Source organism: Eutrigla gurnardus (genome assembly GCF_963514095.1).
Source record: "Eutrigla gurnardus genome assembly, chromosome: 14".
In the NCBI taxonomy this organism is placed as follows: domain Eukaryota; kingdom Metazoa; phylum Chordata; class Actinopteri; order Perciformes; family Triglidae; genus Eutrigla; species Eutrigla gurnardus.
In genome coordinates, this window is record NC_139937.1 from 18,589,642 (window position 1) to 18,604,239 (window position 14,598).

Sequence of the window (14,598 nt, forward strand, 5' to 3'; positions counted from 1 at the left end):
TTCTCTATGTGTAAAGTGTCCTGAGATCACTTTTGTTGTAATATGACACAATAAATAACATTTCATTGATTTTGCGCCCGTCTCTACTCCCTTCCCTCTTTGCCTGCAGCAGTCACATCGCTTTCAGTGGCGTTCGGTTCGGCTGGTCTTGCTGAGGTCGGGAGATTTTGTGGGCAGCTCAAGATCCTCTGCACTAAATCCAATTCTGGTACTTTTTTCCCCCCAATGTTGATGAATGCAAGTATAGCAATGTCTATGGGAGGTATCCGCAGCATCTGTACACACAGAACACACCCATAATCTGTATGACTGGAGGGAACCGTATACTGAACCCATACATCTATTATAAAAAATTACATAGCATGAAAAATGTTGATTTGGAATGTGGAAATGGAATGTTATCTTTCATGAATTGACAAACAGGTTGGACTTGATTGACAGATGCACACTGCCTGGGGAATATAGGATGGAAGCCATCATACTAATGTATACATGACACTGTTTAACCCTGGTTTTTCAGGGTCACTTCAACGATAGGCTTGTTCGGGATGGTCTTGGCTTGACTTGACTTATCACGCCGACGAGAGCTGCAGGTGTCTGAGGGGGCGCGCTCTAAAAGAGACGGCAGCCAAACGCTGTCAAGTCGGACAACAAAGTCAACGTGACTATAGTGCTCAAGCGATAGAACACAGCAGCAAACCAAAGAGATATGTTATATATATATATATATTACACACACACACACACATACATATATACATAAATACATACATACACACACACACGCACACACGCAAGGCAACATGTGGAAGGCATTATTTTTTCCCAGTATATTTGTATTATCATTCTATGTTTGTATTAACCAGACCTCACATATAATAGGCCTACTCACAACACAATGCAAGCACGGAACTTTAGATGAAGCCATGAGATCAATGCGACCAAAATAAAAATTATCATTTCACCACAAGGTGTCAAGTCGAATTCGCCTAATGTCATTAGTGCCTTGATCCTGGTATGTCAGACTATTCTACACCCTCAGTGAGAATGTACAAGCATTCATGGCAAACCCAAACTCTTTCATCTCTGCAACATGGCACCAGTTCTGACATTTGAAGCCAATTACGTTGCTCTCAGTCTGATGATCCCATGTGATGATTAACTTTAATCTTCATCTTCTCTTGTGCTGTATGTGTTTTACTCCTGTTATGCTCTCACTATGGTCTGTACGTACTGTTGTTTGCTTTGTATTTATCTGCATCTTATGGTTGTTCACAAAGGCGTCAGCCAGTGCTGGAAGTGCATCAGGGGCCATGAGGTGCAGGAGCCCTTAAAGGGGGCCCCCTCATACACCTTCATGGGCCCTTTAAAAAACATTTCTTTACATGTTTTCTGTGTCAGAGCATTTAATGAATTCATTGCTATCAGTATGTTATGAGGATTTCAAGTAATTCAAGGACCGACACTGTTTATTCACACATGTAATATAACTGACACTGTTCAATATCAATATTCCATATGAGCAATAATTTAACTGTTTACGTGTTAATTATATATTATAGGAATATATTCCTTTTTTTAACTGCAACTGTCCTGTATTTTACTATTTAGCTATTTAATTCGACAACTAATGTAAGATTTATGACCTGCACACAAACATGGATGTTATTCTTAACTATTCAAATCCCCCCTCCTTTTTGCTGTAAGATGGCCGATTGGCATAATTCATAACTTGTGTATATTAGGTGATTAGCTCGTCTGGAGGAGATCAGTTAAGGTGGAGGTTGAGAAGGTGATTTGATGAACATACCAGAAAACTTTTCAAATTAGCAGAGACATGAAATCAATTTACACTAGACCATAGTGAAGAGATTTCGTCCAGATTCTGTTTATTAGAATAAAAAATGACTGGAAAAAAAAAAAAAAAAAAAAAAAAACATAACCGAAAACTCTTATTGTGTCACAAACGAGGAGCGAACAACACAGCTGCAGTTCCTCAAATGTCCACTAGCTGCTGCTCTAATGAAGTGAATGGGAAACCCTCCACCGCCACTCTACAAATACAAAAACTGTTTTAACTCAACAAGTTCAGCTCTAAGCAGATTCACTAAGCTTCTTCTGTCAGTCTCACCTCCAGGATTCTGGAACAGGATCACATCTGGACCAGATCATAAAGGACAATTCCTTTGGGTCTGTATTCAGATAAAATATCTAGGATAAACTCAACAGGACACTAGTGGCAGATGGGAGCTTTAAGTTTGCACCAAGACATGTTTGTTTATGGGCGGGACTACAGTCTTTCATTCTCAACTAGTATGGCTGCTACTTGCTTCTTAGCTCGACTTCGCCACGCTGCCAAGAGCAAGTAAGATGATGTCCGGTGGTAAACATCCCATCAGAGTCCTGTCAGGGACAACTTGGTCAGGTTTTTACATCCTTGTAGTTTTCTTCTCTTCACCTTTCATCCATCCTGTCGGTCCTGTCGTCATCATCTCTGTCAGCTTCTACGCCTTCAGTCCGACTCTTTACCGTTATCTTCCACTCATCGCCAACTTCTTCTCCTATCACTATCCTGGTCTCTCGCCTCTCCTTGCTCACTTCCTTCCTGTCTTCTTCTGTCTCCTTTCCTTCTTCCTCACTGTCCTCCTCTAATGTATCTTCTTCTTTCCTATCCTCCTCTGTCTCATTTACTTCCTCCTTGCTATCCTCCTCTAGCTTCTGAACTTCTTCTTTCCGGTCGTCCTCCGTCTTCTTTCCTTCCTCCTCACTATCCTCCTCTAGGATCTTAATGTCTTTCCTATCCTTCTCTGTCTCCTTTCTGTCTTCCACACCTTTAATTGTGTCCCGTCCTTCCTTTTCCTTGTCCTCCAGTTCACCATCCTCCTCTGTTTTCTTCCTGTCCTCCTCAATCTCCTTTCTGTGCTCCCTGAGCTCTTCCCTGTCCTCATTCGCCTCCTTTCCTTTTCTTTCCTTTTCCTCCTGCTCCTCCTCTGATGTCCCTTGTCCTCCATGTTCTTGTACCTCCTCTGTATCCTCTTCATCTTCCAGCTCCAGCACCTCAGGATAATTGGCATCCAAAGGTTCAGCCCCTAGCAGGGTCTCTGTCAGGGTCTTGAGGAGGTCCGACTGGATCTCCTCTGATTTCTGACTCATTGTCTCCTCATTTTCCTGCTCAGCCTCCTGGTCCTCCTTTTTCCACCCCGACAGAAGGCCTGTCAGGTGAAATGACTTCTTCCAAAGCTGTGGGAGTTGGTTCAGGTGTGTCAGGGCCTCAACCACCCAGTCGACCAGCAAATGGGTGACATTTAGATGGAGCTGGTGTGGTACTGTCTCTTCCAACTCCTTGGGGTTTCCGGTGGAAAACTTTGCCCAGCGCGAAAGTAGGAAGCGCTGCAGAACTGGTTTCAGGCAAATATCCAAGGGCTGAAGACAGAAGGAGCGGCCTCCAGGAATCACAGCCGGTAGGGTACCAGATCCGCTGATGGCAGTAAGAAATGAATCTCCCATGTGTTCCCGATGTCGGTCCAAGATCAGCATTGATTTACTGGGCTGAATCTGACCAGACACATGCTGAAGCCAAACCTTGTTATACCAGAGATCCAAGGCTTCTTCTACTAGCAGACACTCTGGGCCAGCCTCCAGCAAAATGAACTCTGGCAGGTCTTTCTTAGCCAGCTGCCTATTTGCCAGCACCACTGATGGCAACATGGTACCATCTGCCAGGACTGTCAGGTACACAGTGACCAGAGGTAAAGACCCAGTAAGCTCAAGGGCCTCTGACCGGTGGGACTTGTCCTGAACCAATCTTAAATCCACAAAGAGACACAACTCATCCATAGCAGCCACAGTGCTTTCTGACAGCTTGTGTCTCTGGATGACCTTCTTGGTAAATTCCCTGAAGGACTTGATCTTGACCTCCAAGGAACGTGGCAGAGTGCGAGCCATTGTGGCTGCCCTGCCAATGCTCTGAACACCCAGCCGATGCTGCAGCATGAAGCTCACCGCCCAGTCATAAGATATGCGGAAGGAGTCACTGAAACCTCCCTTCTTCTTCAGTGTGGAGGCTTTGTGGAAGAGGTTGCTCTCCGTGATTGGAAGCTGCTGCTCACGCATGGATAGCACCCAGACAACCATACGGTCCTCACTGTCGGCATCCACCTTCCGTTCCTGTTTAGTTGGCTTAAAACGCTTCCTGGCCTCCTTCAGCCAGGATCGGATGAGCTGCATCTCGGTTGAAAAGACCCTTGAGGCTTGACGGATTCCATCAAACAATGCAAACAGGGCAATCCTAAGCTGACGGGCGGTGAGGAAATCCTCACGCTCTTTACAAGCAGACGAGATGGTTGCTCGTTGGATGTGGCCATTTGTTGTTGACGGCAGGTGAGAGGTTGGACGATTTACTTTGATAAATGATGATGATTCTTCCTTAATATCTTCAGTTTCTTCATCAATGTCAAGATCATTGTCAGAAAAGTCAACGTCCTCAAGAGGCGCCATCGGCCCATCCAAGTCCTCATCCTCCTTCACCTCGATTGCTCCACTACAGCACAGAGAATCAATTACATATTTGTTTATATTATTGCCAAGATGAAAGCACAGCAAAAACATCTTATCATTATTATCTTTTTGTGTGAATACATTTAGTGAAAACCTTACCTTATTCGGTCCTCGATAAATCCAACTTTTGTTGATCCTGTTGAAAATATCAAACAAATCTTTTTACTGTGCAAAGTTATAACAATAATAATAGTAATAAAGACATTTCTCAACCATTTAAAATTAACTGTATAAAATACCTTTGTTTAGAGGTGACATGCCGTGAAATTCCCAGAAGCAGTTTGGTTCTTTACACAGGTTTACTTTACAGATGACACAGCCGTACACACTCTCATGGCGGATGTTCCTAATGTGGCAGATCTTGCACCTTTTGGAGATGGAGCTGATCCTCCCCATCCTATGCTTCTCTTTAACTGGTTCAGCTTCTACCTCTGGCCTCATCCCACGGGAGCTGGCAATTTCCATGGTCTCAAAATATTTCTGAGCACATTTGGCGAGCTGGTTGCCCAAACGCTTGCGGAAGCTGACCTGAGTAAAAAGCCCATCCTGCACCCAGGCAGGTGGGTTATCTTTGCGGCTCTCCCGCAGCATGATGAAGGCGTTGACGATGCTCAAGTTGACCAGAAACCAGAAGAGGCCACGCCAGTGTCGGTCCTGGGGGATTCCTCCCAGCGGGTTGCAGGCCAGCAACTGCTTGCAGATGTCAACCCCTCGCATGTTCTCCTGCAAGAGGCGGAAGGCCATGGGCCGGTCAATGGGATCCAGTCCGCCCACTTTGGTCTGAGACCTCCTCCAAACAGTGTCCTGTTCACCCGGAGCTGCATTAGTTGACAAACAGCCCATCTCTTTGGTGTCCCTCCAACGGGTGGCCAGAAGGGGGCCAAACTGTCTCTGCAGAAAGTCCCCAGGTTTCTCAAGCTCGCCCTCCTCCCACAGCTCTCTGGGTAGTATGGGGTTGGGTGGAGGAAACGAGCTGGAGGCGTAGATGCCCTGGTCAAGAAGCTTCTGCATGATTGGGACCGATGCAAGGGAACTAGCCAGGTAAACTTGGTGGTGTTTGCCCTCCAGATCCTTCACCAGCTCTGGCACGACAGTGAAGCCTGGCTCCTGACCCACCTTCTCCCCCACCTGGATGAAGAAGCGGTGGCAGTAGCCGGACTTAGAATCACAGAGAAGCCACACCTGAGGCTGGATGTTTGGATTCCCCTTGACATGGCAGCTCTCCTCCTCCAAACTAGGCAGCAGTGCCCTGTCTATGGACAGGCAGCAGTTTGGCCGATAGGCGTTCCACATAGCTCCATCTAGGAAATCCAGCATCGGCCTGAAGATGTGCAGCGAGTCACTGGGGTTGCTGGTGCCACGATACTCATCTGTGGTGAAGCTGCCCATCCGGATGTTGGCAGCAATCTGCTTGAAGCGTTTGAAGCTCATTGCACGGTAGAATGTATAGCTGTTGTCATAATGACTCCAAGACCAATAGTGTGACAGGTCTGGAAGATTCTGGATCCCCATTAGAATGACCAGGCCGATGAACCCTTTGATCTCATGGATGGTAACTGGGACCCATTCTGGGTAACTGGAACCCTGGTACCGGCAGGTCTTGACATTGGCATTGGTCTCAGTTGTGATCAGCTCAATGAGCCCTGCAGGGAAGAGCAAGTTAAAGAAGTCGATTGCGTCACTGTTCTTCGACACGTAGTGATGAGGCCCACTGTTCTGCATGAATGAGACGATGTTGGACTCGGAGCCGTCGCTCTCGGAAGGATGTTTCCAACAATCTGCTGACCTCCAGGAAGGATCAGGCAAGTCTTTGTTTTGGACTGGTTCTTTCTCTTCCGGTGAGTGCTGCTCTTCAATGTGGCAGAACTGGATGTCGGGTTCAATGTAGGCTGAAAGGAAGGGACCAGTTAACTTTTAACATCTGGCTGTCCAAATGAACGTGTTCGCGCAGGGTGATTAATTTGCGGAATTAATGCGTTCATTTTGTTAACATTGATTTAGCTGTGAAGTTTTCAGCTGTGTGTGTTTTCTCTATTAAATTCCGTTTGCAGTTCTTTCTATGAAGCGATGATAAAGTAAAGCTGTGTGTGTGTGTGGTGAGGTCTTACTCCTGGTGTGACAGGTGGCGCTGTGGTGGTTGGGGTTCATCAGCAGGTGATTAGCCATCCGATCTGCAGTCTGAGGCCTGAAGTCACAGTGAGAGCACTGCAGCACAAACACACTGCAACACAGGAAACACACAGCCGTCAAAGTCTTTTTTCTTCTCATTAGTTCAGATTATTACATCTGTGACAGGAGGATTAATGATGATTGATAAACTGGATACGGAACAATAAAACTGGATATTTACACAATCAACAAACTTTAACTTTTTACCCGAAAACACTTTGTTCTCAAATCAAAGTATCATAAAGTAAGTATAAGTTTTATTTGTAGACGAATCAGTTGTTATTACAGTAAGTATGATGTTCAAGTTCAGATGTGCAGCAGATGTTTAGCACAGTGAAGACAGATCATCAGTGGGTCTCACCATGGAGGAGGAAGTCTGTGTAGAGGAAGAACTTTGGACTCTTTAGACTGCGGCACATGGTGACTGAAATCAACAACAAACAAGAATCATGAATCACAAGAATGAATCAGCTTCTTTTTTTTTGCACTTATTCAAACAAAAGAAGTTCCTCATTGTGTTCTTCAAGCTTTTCTTGTTACAGATATGAACAGCATAATCAGACAAGAGGCCGTGTGATGTAAACTATGACTGAATATATGTTACCGCCTTGTTTACATGCAGAAAGAAAAGTACAACAGAAAACGGAAGCTAGAAGCCAAAAACATAAATTGAAACAATTTGAAACTAATTTTTTAATATATTTGCATTTTAGTCCCGCCCCACCCCTGGTCCCGCCCCTTCTGGGGTCCGCCATGAGATCTTATCTCGTGAAAATATGTACGATAGCCTCACAGCAGTACACCGGTGTGTTCTTACTGGATCATGTGGGCAGCGTAGGCTCTGGAGCAGCAGCTGCTGTAAGGACACAGCAGGCAGCGGACGTGAGTCGGGTAGTGAGCTGAGAAGTCGGACACGTTGGTTCCACATTCCAAACACATGTGGTCCCCATCAAAACTGGACGACCTGCAAAAATACAGCAGAGGAGACTCTGAACTTGGCGTCGTTACTGAAACCATGTGTCACTCTTTAAACCGGTCCAACAATTCAACACTATCATCAATCTGATCTGTCAGCCAGTCTCAGGTGTGCGAAACTCAGTCTCACCTGTTGACATGGACTCTGATTATTAATCTCAGCCTCACCTGCTGAGGTGGACTCTGATTATTAATCTCAGCCTCACCTGCTGAGGTGGACTCTGCGGCTGACCGGTCTCTTGGTTGGTGATCGTGGTGACTTTTGGAAGGTGGGGCTTCTTTGGATCAGAGACTTCTCTGTCTTGATGATGATTGGCTGGATGAGGGAGGTGGGACTCTGGAGCAGCTGACTTCCTGTTAATGTCAGGGGCCTGGTTTTCCCATAAGTTCTGATCGTCACCTGGAGAGACATGGAACAATAATAAGTTGGGGTCAGGACTTTAGTTTAAGGTCTAAGTGTTTCGTGAGCTGACCTTTGACCCTGGTGGCAGTCCTTCTAGCTGAGCCGGCCTATGGAAGCAGCGATGGTTTTCCAGTTTGTGCTGCATCTTGTCCTTTAAAAAGAGGAACTGAAGACGACACCTGTTACAGTGGAAGGCCTGGTTCATCTGAGAAAGACAGAACACAAAAGGGGCACAGAAACACGCGTTAAAGCATTCAATTTGACAGTCCTAATAAATACATATATTTGGATTCATTAGGTTTTCTAGTTTCATATCCTCACCCTCTTAAAATAATGGCTGAAGTCATACTTTCAAGTTTTTCAAAAACAGAAAAAACTGAACCAAAAGGTTCAGGCTGGAGACAACCAGCTAGGTTAAGTCCAGAAAATCACTTAGTTTTACGCAATAACTGTTTATTTTGGACCTTACCTGTTAGATAACAAGACATAATGTGCACTACACAGGTGTTTATGAGGTTACCTGGTGTCGCAGCAGGTGCTGCTGGTAGCTGATGGGGTTTCTGGTCACCTTCAGGCAGAACACACACATCAGGAAGCGAGAGTCTCTGTGGAAGCTGGTAAAGTGCTGCAGGACGTCCGAGTAAAACGATGAGCGATAGGAACACACCTGCAAGTAGTGTTGCTTTCGTTAACGAAAATTATGACAAAATATCGTCGTCAACGAACCTTTATCACGTGAGGAAAACGAGACGAGACGCAACGAAAATGCTGGTCACGTGACGATAACGATAATTAAATTTATAATGCAATATTGAAGACGAATAAAAACGAGACTAAATGTGGTTTACAAAATAAAAACTATGCTAAAATGTGTCTTCATTTTCGTTGACCAAAACGAGGCGAGACGAAATCTTGTAACGTTGTTTCGTCTCGTTAAGTCGCGTTGTTATTATTCGGCTCGTTCGAGATGAACTGCGCCTCGCCTGGAAAGCAGACGAGATCAGCGGAGCAGCAGGAGGCGGAGCCTAAACGCTGCGCTGCAGTCGGACAGTTTCCATCGGCCTTCGAAGATTTGACAGGAAGTCATAGAAAAAGTTACATCCTGTTAGACGCGATCTGTAGGCTATTTGTAGTTTGCGACCTCATTCGCATTTATTCATATTTGTTCATAAATATCTGTGGAAATCAGAATCAGAATACTTAAGTAATCCCTCGGGAAAATGTACAGCTGCACTTATAAGAGAAAGAGAAGAAAGAGAGTCAAATAAGTATAAAAATATTAAGTATAAAATAATGCCAATAAATATTAGTAATATTTTTTGGCATTATTTTTGACAGTTATACTGTATTAAATATGTATCTGGGTAGTGTTGCTTTCGTTAATGAAAATTTTGACTAAATATCGTCGTCAACGAAACTTTATCCTTTATATGAGGAAAACAAGACGAGATGCCAAAATGCTGGTCTTGTGACGATAACATTTTTGGTTAGTAAAATAATGTGTGTTGTAAATTCTAAATTCATTCAGAGCGTCTTCTGTGTCTGGAATGGATGTATTCTTGAGTCTATAAGGTAACAATAATATAATAATAAGATAACCTTGTTTGAATTGTGAAATGGGTTTGGCTAAATACAATCTTTGACTAAAACTAGACTAAAGTGTCATCAATTTTGGTCGACTAAAACTAGACTAAAATGGTCAGACTTTTAGTCGACTGAAACTTGACTGGATTAAAAATAGGATGAACATGACTAAAACTAATAAAAACTAAAATGACAGCTTGAGACAAAGACAAGACTAAAACTAAAAGTAAAACAGGCCGCCAAAAACAACACTTCCTGCAAGACACACCTGCGTTAACAAGGCCTTAAGACAAACAGGGAAATCTGGTCAGGTAGTCAGACTCACCTGGCAGCTGTAGGGCATCTCTCCTGGTTTGTGGTTGGACTTCATGTGGTTTAAGAAGGCTGGCTCGTTCTCAAACGCCCACTCACAAATACGACACATACCTGAGAGACAAAGAGAGACGGGTAAGACGTGAGTCAAGGTCTTCCTAGTAAAGACAGGTAAAGACAGGTAAGACCTGTAATAAGTCCTATGAGATGGTGGTTAATACTTGCATTAAGTCTTAGCAAAGACAGGTAAGACCTGAGTCAAGTCCTGCAACAAGACGTGTAAGACCTGAGTCAAGTCCTGCAACAAGACAGGTAAGACCTGTAATAAGTCCTATGAGATGGCGGTAAATACTTGCATTAAGTCTTAGCAAAGACAGGTAAGACCTGAGTCAAGTCTAGCAAAGACAGGTAAGAACTGAGTCAAGTCCTGCAACAAGACGTGTAAGACCTGAGTCAAGTCTTAGCAAAGACAGGTAAGACCTGAGTCAAGTCCTTGCAAAGACAGGTAAGACCTGAGTCAAGTCCTAGCAAAGACAGGTAAGACCTGTAATAAGTCCGAGCAAAGACAGGTAAGACCTGTAATAAGTCAGAGCAAAGACAGGTAAGACCAAATAACCGAAATCAGACAGTTCAACTAAGAGAATTCCCAAGACAAGAACAACAAGTCCAGGAACATACACAATCATTTTATATTGTCAAGTGCGTGACCAGGTGTTGATCTTACTGGAGGAGAGGGTGGGGCCGTGGACCAACTCCTGGTGGGTCTGCAGCTGAACCGGAGAAGAGAACTGTCGGAAACAGAACTTGCAGCACTTCCTCTCATCAGTTGCTCCTCTACCTCCAACCAGCTCTGAGTGGTGGAGCATATGTTGCATCAACCTACACACAACACACACACACACACACACACACACAATGAGTTGACTGCCTTGAGTAGCCAAAAAGTCCAAAAAAGCGCACTGCACTGCTAAACTCACAGCCATTAAGTTACTGCAGACTTCATATTCATTTCAGGTTGATGTTACGTTGCCTTAGTGGTATCAGGTGCGGTTGAATCGGAGTAGGTTTAAGACTACAGGTATGAGTACAGTATCCGACCCGATACCCCTATACTGGTAACGGTGCATCCCTTGGTTATTTAGGGCGGTTTTAACATTTTATTTTGGTCTGGCCAAATTACATTGCAGGGGAAACGGTGTCATTGGTCCTACCTCAGGTTGTTCTCCGCCAGGTACGAGCAGATCTGGCAGATGAAGGTGGAGGTTTTGATCCCCAGTGGCTGCGGCTTCCTCAGACTAAGGTCACCCTCAAATGTCCCGTAGTAGAAGTCCTCCACACTCATCACCACCCTGGGGGGGTTGGAGGTCAGCTCGGAGGCCACACTGTGGGTGGCGATGACAGAGGGGGCTGGGCCAAGAGCTGCTGGACCACGTACAACATACAACATACAACATAATCACACTGTAAGTTTGAATGAAGTGATGGTTAGCCTGTGACATTTCATAACAGAGTGTGGTCAGTGTGTGGTAACACACACACACGACACCACTGGGAAACATTATCAATAACTGCTCTGTTCATACCGCTGCTTAACGGAGGAATTTTCGTGAGTCCATTGGCCGAGCCAGATGGAAGGGCGGGGCAACCAGCAAGCTTCTGGGAGTTGGCTCCACCTACCTGGGTCATCTGAAGGTTAACTGGAAGACAAAAAAAAAAGTTTGATCACTAATAAATACCTCAATCAAACTATCAATCAATCAGGTCTGATCAGATGTAGACTGACAGACCCGGTCCTGGCGTGCTGGTGCAGATCGTCAGTGTGGTGGGCAGCTGCATGGTGGTGAAGGCGGGGCCTGGTCTGGTATGGACCGATTGGCCCTGGGAGACCGGGGACAAGCCCACACTGGGCCGGACCAGCTGACCCAAGGAGGACGCTGTGGCGGATAGGAAAAAGCAGCATTCGGATCAAAAATCAGATCATTTTTCTTACCGATTACTGTCTGATGGAGGTCAGGCGTCATACACTGGATCAGGGTGAGAGGCTGGACCGTCTGACCCGGCTGCAGGTTCAGCAGCAGAGGAGCACCACGGTTCATCATCGTCTGCATGGGGAAACCCTGTAATGGTAAACACATGACATTAGGGTATTAAGGCCAAGCAGCAACTGTTGACCTTTTTGAATTTTCAAAAATAAATGAACAAAGTTTTGTTGGTTGCCTGTACCTGTGTGGTGAGGAGGATCTGCTGGCCGTGACGTGTCCCAGGGGCTGCTGGGAGGAGGAACGTCCCACTTGCCGTTTGTGTCAGAATGAGGGGCGGGGCCTGAGCCATCAGGGGCGTGGCTGAAGCAGGTGTGGAGGAGGCTGTGAGGCAGGAGACGGAGGAGCTGGAGTTGATGATGGAGGGAGGAGGCGGAAGAGGAGGCCTCACAGAGGAGACAATCTGAACAAGAGGTGAAGCTGAGGAACAAGAAAACAGACAGAAGTAAGCCCCGCCCCCTGGTCATGAGATGTATGATGATGAATATCATTACGCACACTCAGATACCTGTTGGAGGTGGGATGGGTGTAAGAGTCCTGGGGGGTGGAGTCTCAGAGGCAGGAAGAGGAGACTGAGAATCCTCCACTGGAGAGACAGACAGACGGGTGTTGTTTTTATCGTGTGTGTGTGTGTGAATGTGTGTGTCTGTCTGTCTGTCTGTCTTACCTGGCTCGCAGTAGTTGTCGACGAAGTCCATCTCGTCTTCCTCCACACTGTCGTCCACCTGTTGCCATGGCTCCAACTCCTCCTCATCACACTCCATAAACAGCTCCGTATCCATGTTGCTACAGAAACCATGAGACACGATGACATGTGACAAAACGCCGAACTCTGACCTCCATCATCATCATCATCACCACCACCACAATCACCATTACCATCAACATCACAACCATCTAGGGTTGGGCATCGAAAATTGGTTCCAATATGGGAACAGTTTCTACAATTTTGATTCCAAAGGTTTTTCTATATCAGAATTGATCCCATATCGGTCAGGCTCCAACCATCATCATCATCATCATCACTATCCATACCACCATCATCACAATCCTCACATCACATTATTAGCAAGTACCAAAAGTAAAACTTTTTAAAACTCATTGTTATGCAGAGTAATACTAAGTAATAATATTAATAATAAAAATAATAATATATTATTGTATTATAACTGTTGATGCATTAATGATGTTTCACTTTTATATAATGTTCCATCATATAAAAGGTGGAGCTCATGTTAATGACCGTATATGCTGCAGGTCGTTTAATCAATAATACATTACCGTATGTATTAATTGATAATAGGGTTTTAATAATCTGAATATGTGAAGTTACCTAATATGTCAGATAAATAGAAGTAGTAAAAATACAATACAATGTTATTCGTGTGTTGGGTTACTGTTGAGGTGCTTCTACTATTAGTACTTCTTTAATTTAAAAAAAATGTACCTATAGAAAACAACGCGACGGTGCGCGCTGTGTAGTTTCACGCTGTGGCAGCAGGGGGGCGCTCTGCTGCCGCCTCTCCAGGCTTTGTGTATCTTTGCCCACGGGAGGAGCGTTCATGCCCCGGCGGAAAGAAACTTTCAGCCCGGGGGAGAAGAGAAACAATAGAAGGTCCAGACTAACCAGTTAGACTGTAATCCGGGTACCTGTGACCACAGAACCGGGTCCAGCTGCGTTGCGTTTGGAAACAATTGTGTCTCTGTCCCGCCCCTCTGGATGCAGCGAGTTCCGTCGGTGACACACCGAACGCTTCCTACATGTCCCGCTGCCAGCGGGACGGACCTGCGGGGCTACGTGGCCGCGTCTGGCTGGTCTTACCTGCTGCTGGAGCTGTGTGGACCACGGACGGGTTTTCACGGTTCTTCCACGGGCGCGCTCCGGTTCAGGAGGCTGGAGGCGGGTCTTCCGTTTGCTTTTAGTGTTGAGGGCTGTCGAGTGGCCCACAACGATTTAACGTCACTTCCCGCAATGACGGAGCTGCTTCCTATTGGTCAGTGACGATTCCCTCCGGGTGCAGAGAGATGCGGGTTTTCAGTCTGGAAGGGTTAAGAGGTCCGCAGTGGCCGCTGGGGTTCCGGTAAACCGGACAGACAACAACAGCAGCACTAACAAACACAACAACAAAACAACACGGAGGCAGGGAGGCTCCAAAACAACACCACGGACTCTGGGCCGGACGCCATTTTGTTTGTGGCGGGGCGGAGCTTCAGAGTGACGTCAGGAGCAGAGGCTGGGGAAAAAAAACAAACAAAAAAATTATTGAGTGTATGTGTGCGTGTCATACATACATACATGTATACCTACATTTATATATAAATATATGTATTTAATCAGTGATGGAATGTAACAAATTATTTATTTTAAGTACTGTACAAATTCTAGCTACTTGTAATTTACTTGCTACTTCTCTACATCTCAGAGGTAAAATCTTAATTAGTAACATAAGCCGTCAGACAAATGTAGTTCAGTTATAAGTACAAAATGTACCTGTCAGATGTAGCAGAGAAGTTAAAGGAAGCAGAAATTGGAAATACTCAATTAAATTAAAAGTACAT

The 14,598-nt window shown here is 45.2% G+C and overlaps 1 protein-coding gene across 5 annotated transcripts; it reads right to left on the reverse strand.

Moving 5' to 3' along the window:
- Positions 1 to 1,896: 1,896 nt before the first annotated feature.
- pogzb (pogo transposable element derived with ZNF domain b) lies at positions 1,897 to 14,299 on the reverse strand. 5 transcript variants are annotated; one of them, XM_084025968.1, is made up of 19 exons: positions 13,862 to 14,299; positions 12,707 to 12,825; positions 12,548 to 12,625; positions 12,224 to 12,459; positions 12,024 to 12,117; positions 11,788 to 11,934; positions 11,584 to 11,697; positions 11,212 to 11,422; positions 10,725 to 10,879; positions 10,014 to 10,114; positions 8,625 to 8,771; positions 8,175 to 8,309; positions 7,908 to 8,101; positions 7,544 to 7,690; positions 7,088 to 7,150; positions 6,666 to 6,778; positions 4,797 to 6,446; positions 4,657 to 4,693; positions 1,897 to 4,540 (listed from the first exon to the last, which is right to left on the reverse strand). In XM_084025968.1, exons 2-19 carry the CDS (start codon positions 12,819 to 12,821, stop codon positions 2,455 to 2,457), a joined length of 5,823 nt encoding a protein of 1,940 aa, XP_083882094.1. In that variant the 5' UTR covers positions 12,822 to 12,825; positions 13,862 to 14,299; the 3' UTR covers positions 1,897 to 2,454. The 5 variants fall into 5 exon arrangements, with proteins under 5 accessions (XP_083882094.1, XP_083882093.1, XP_083882095.1 ...); XM_084025967.1 differs by having other exon boundaries at positions 13,667 to 14,299; XM_084025969.1 differs by having other exon boundaries at positions 11,212 to 11,419; positions 13,487 to 14,299.
- Between the last annotated feature and the right edge of the window lie 299 nt (positions 14,300 to 14,598).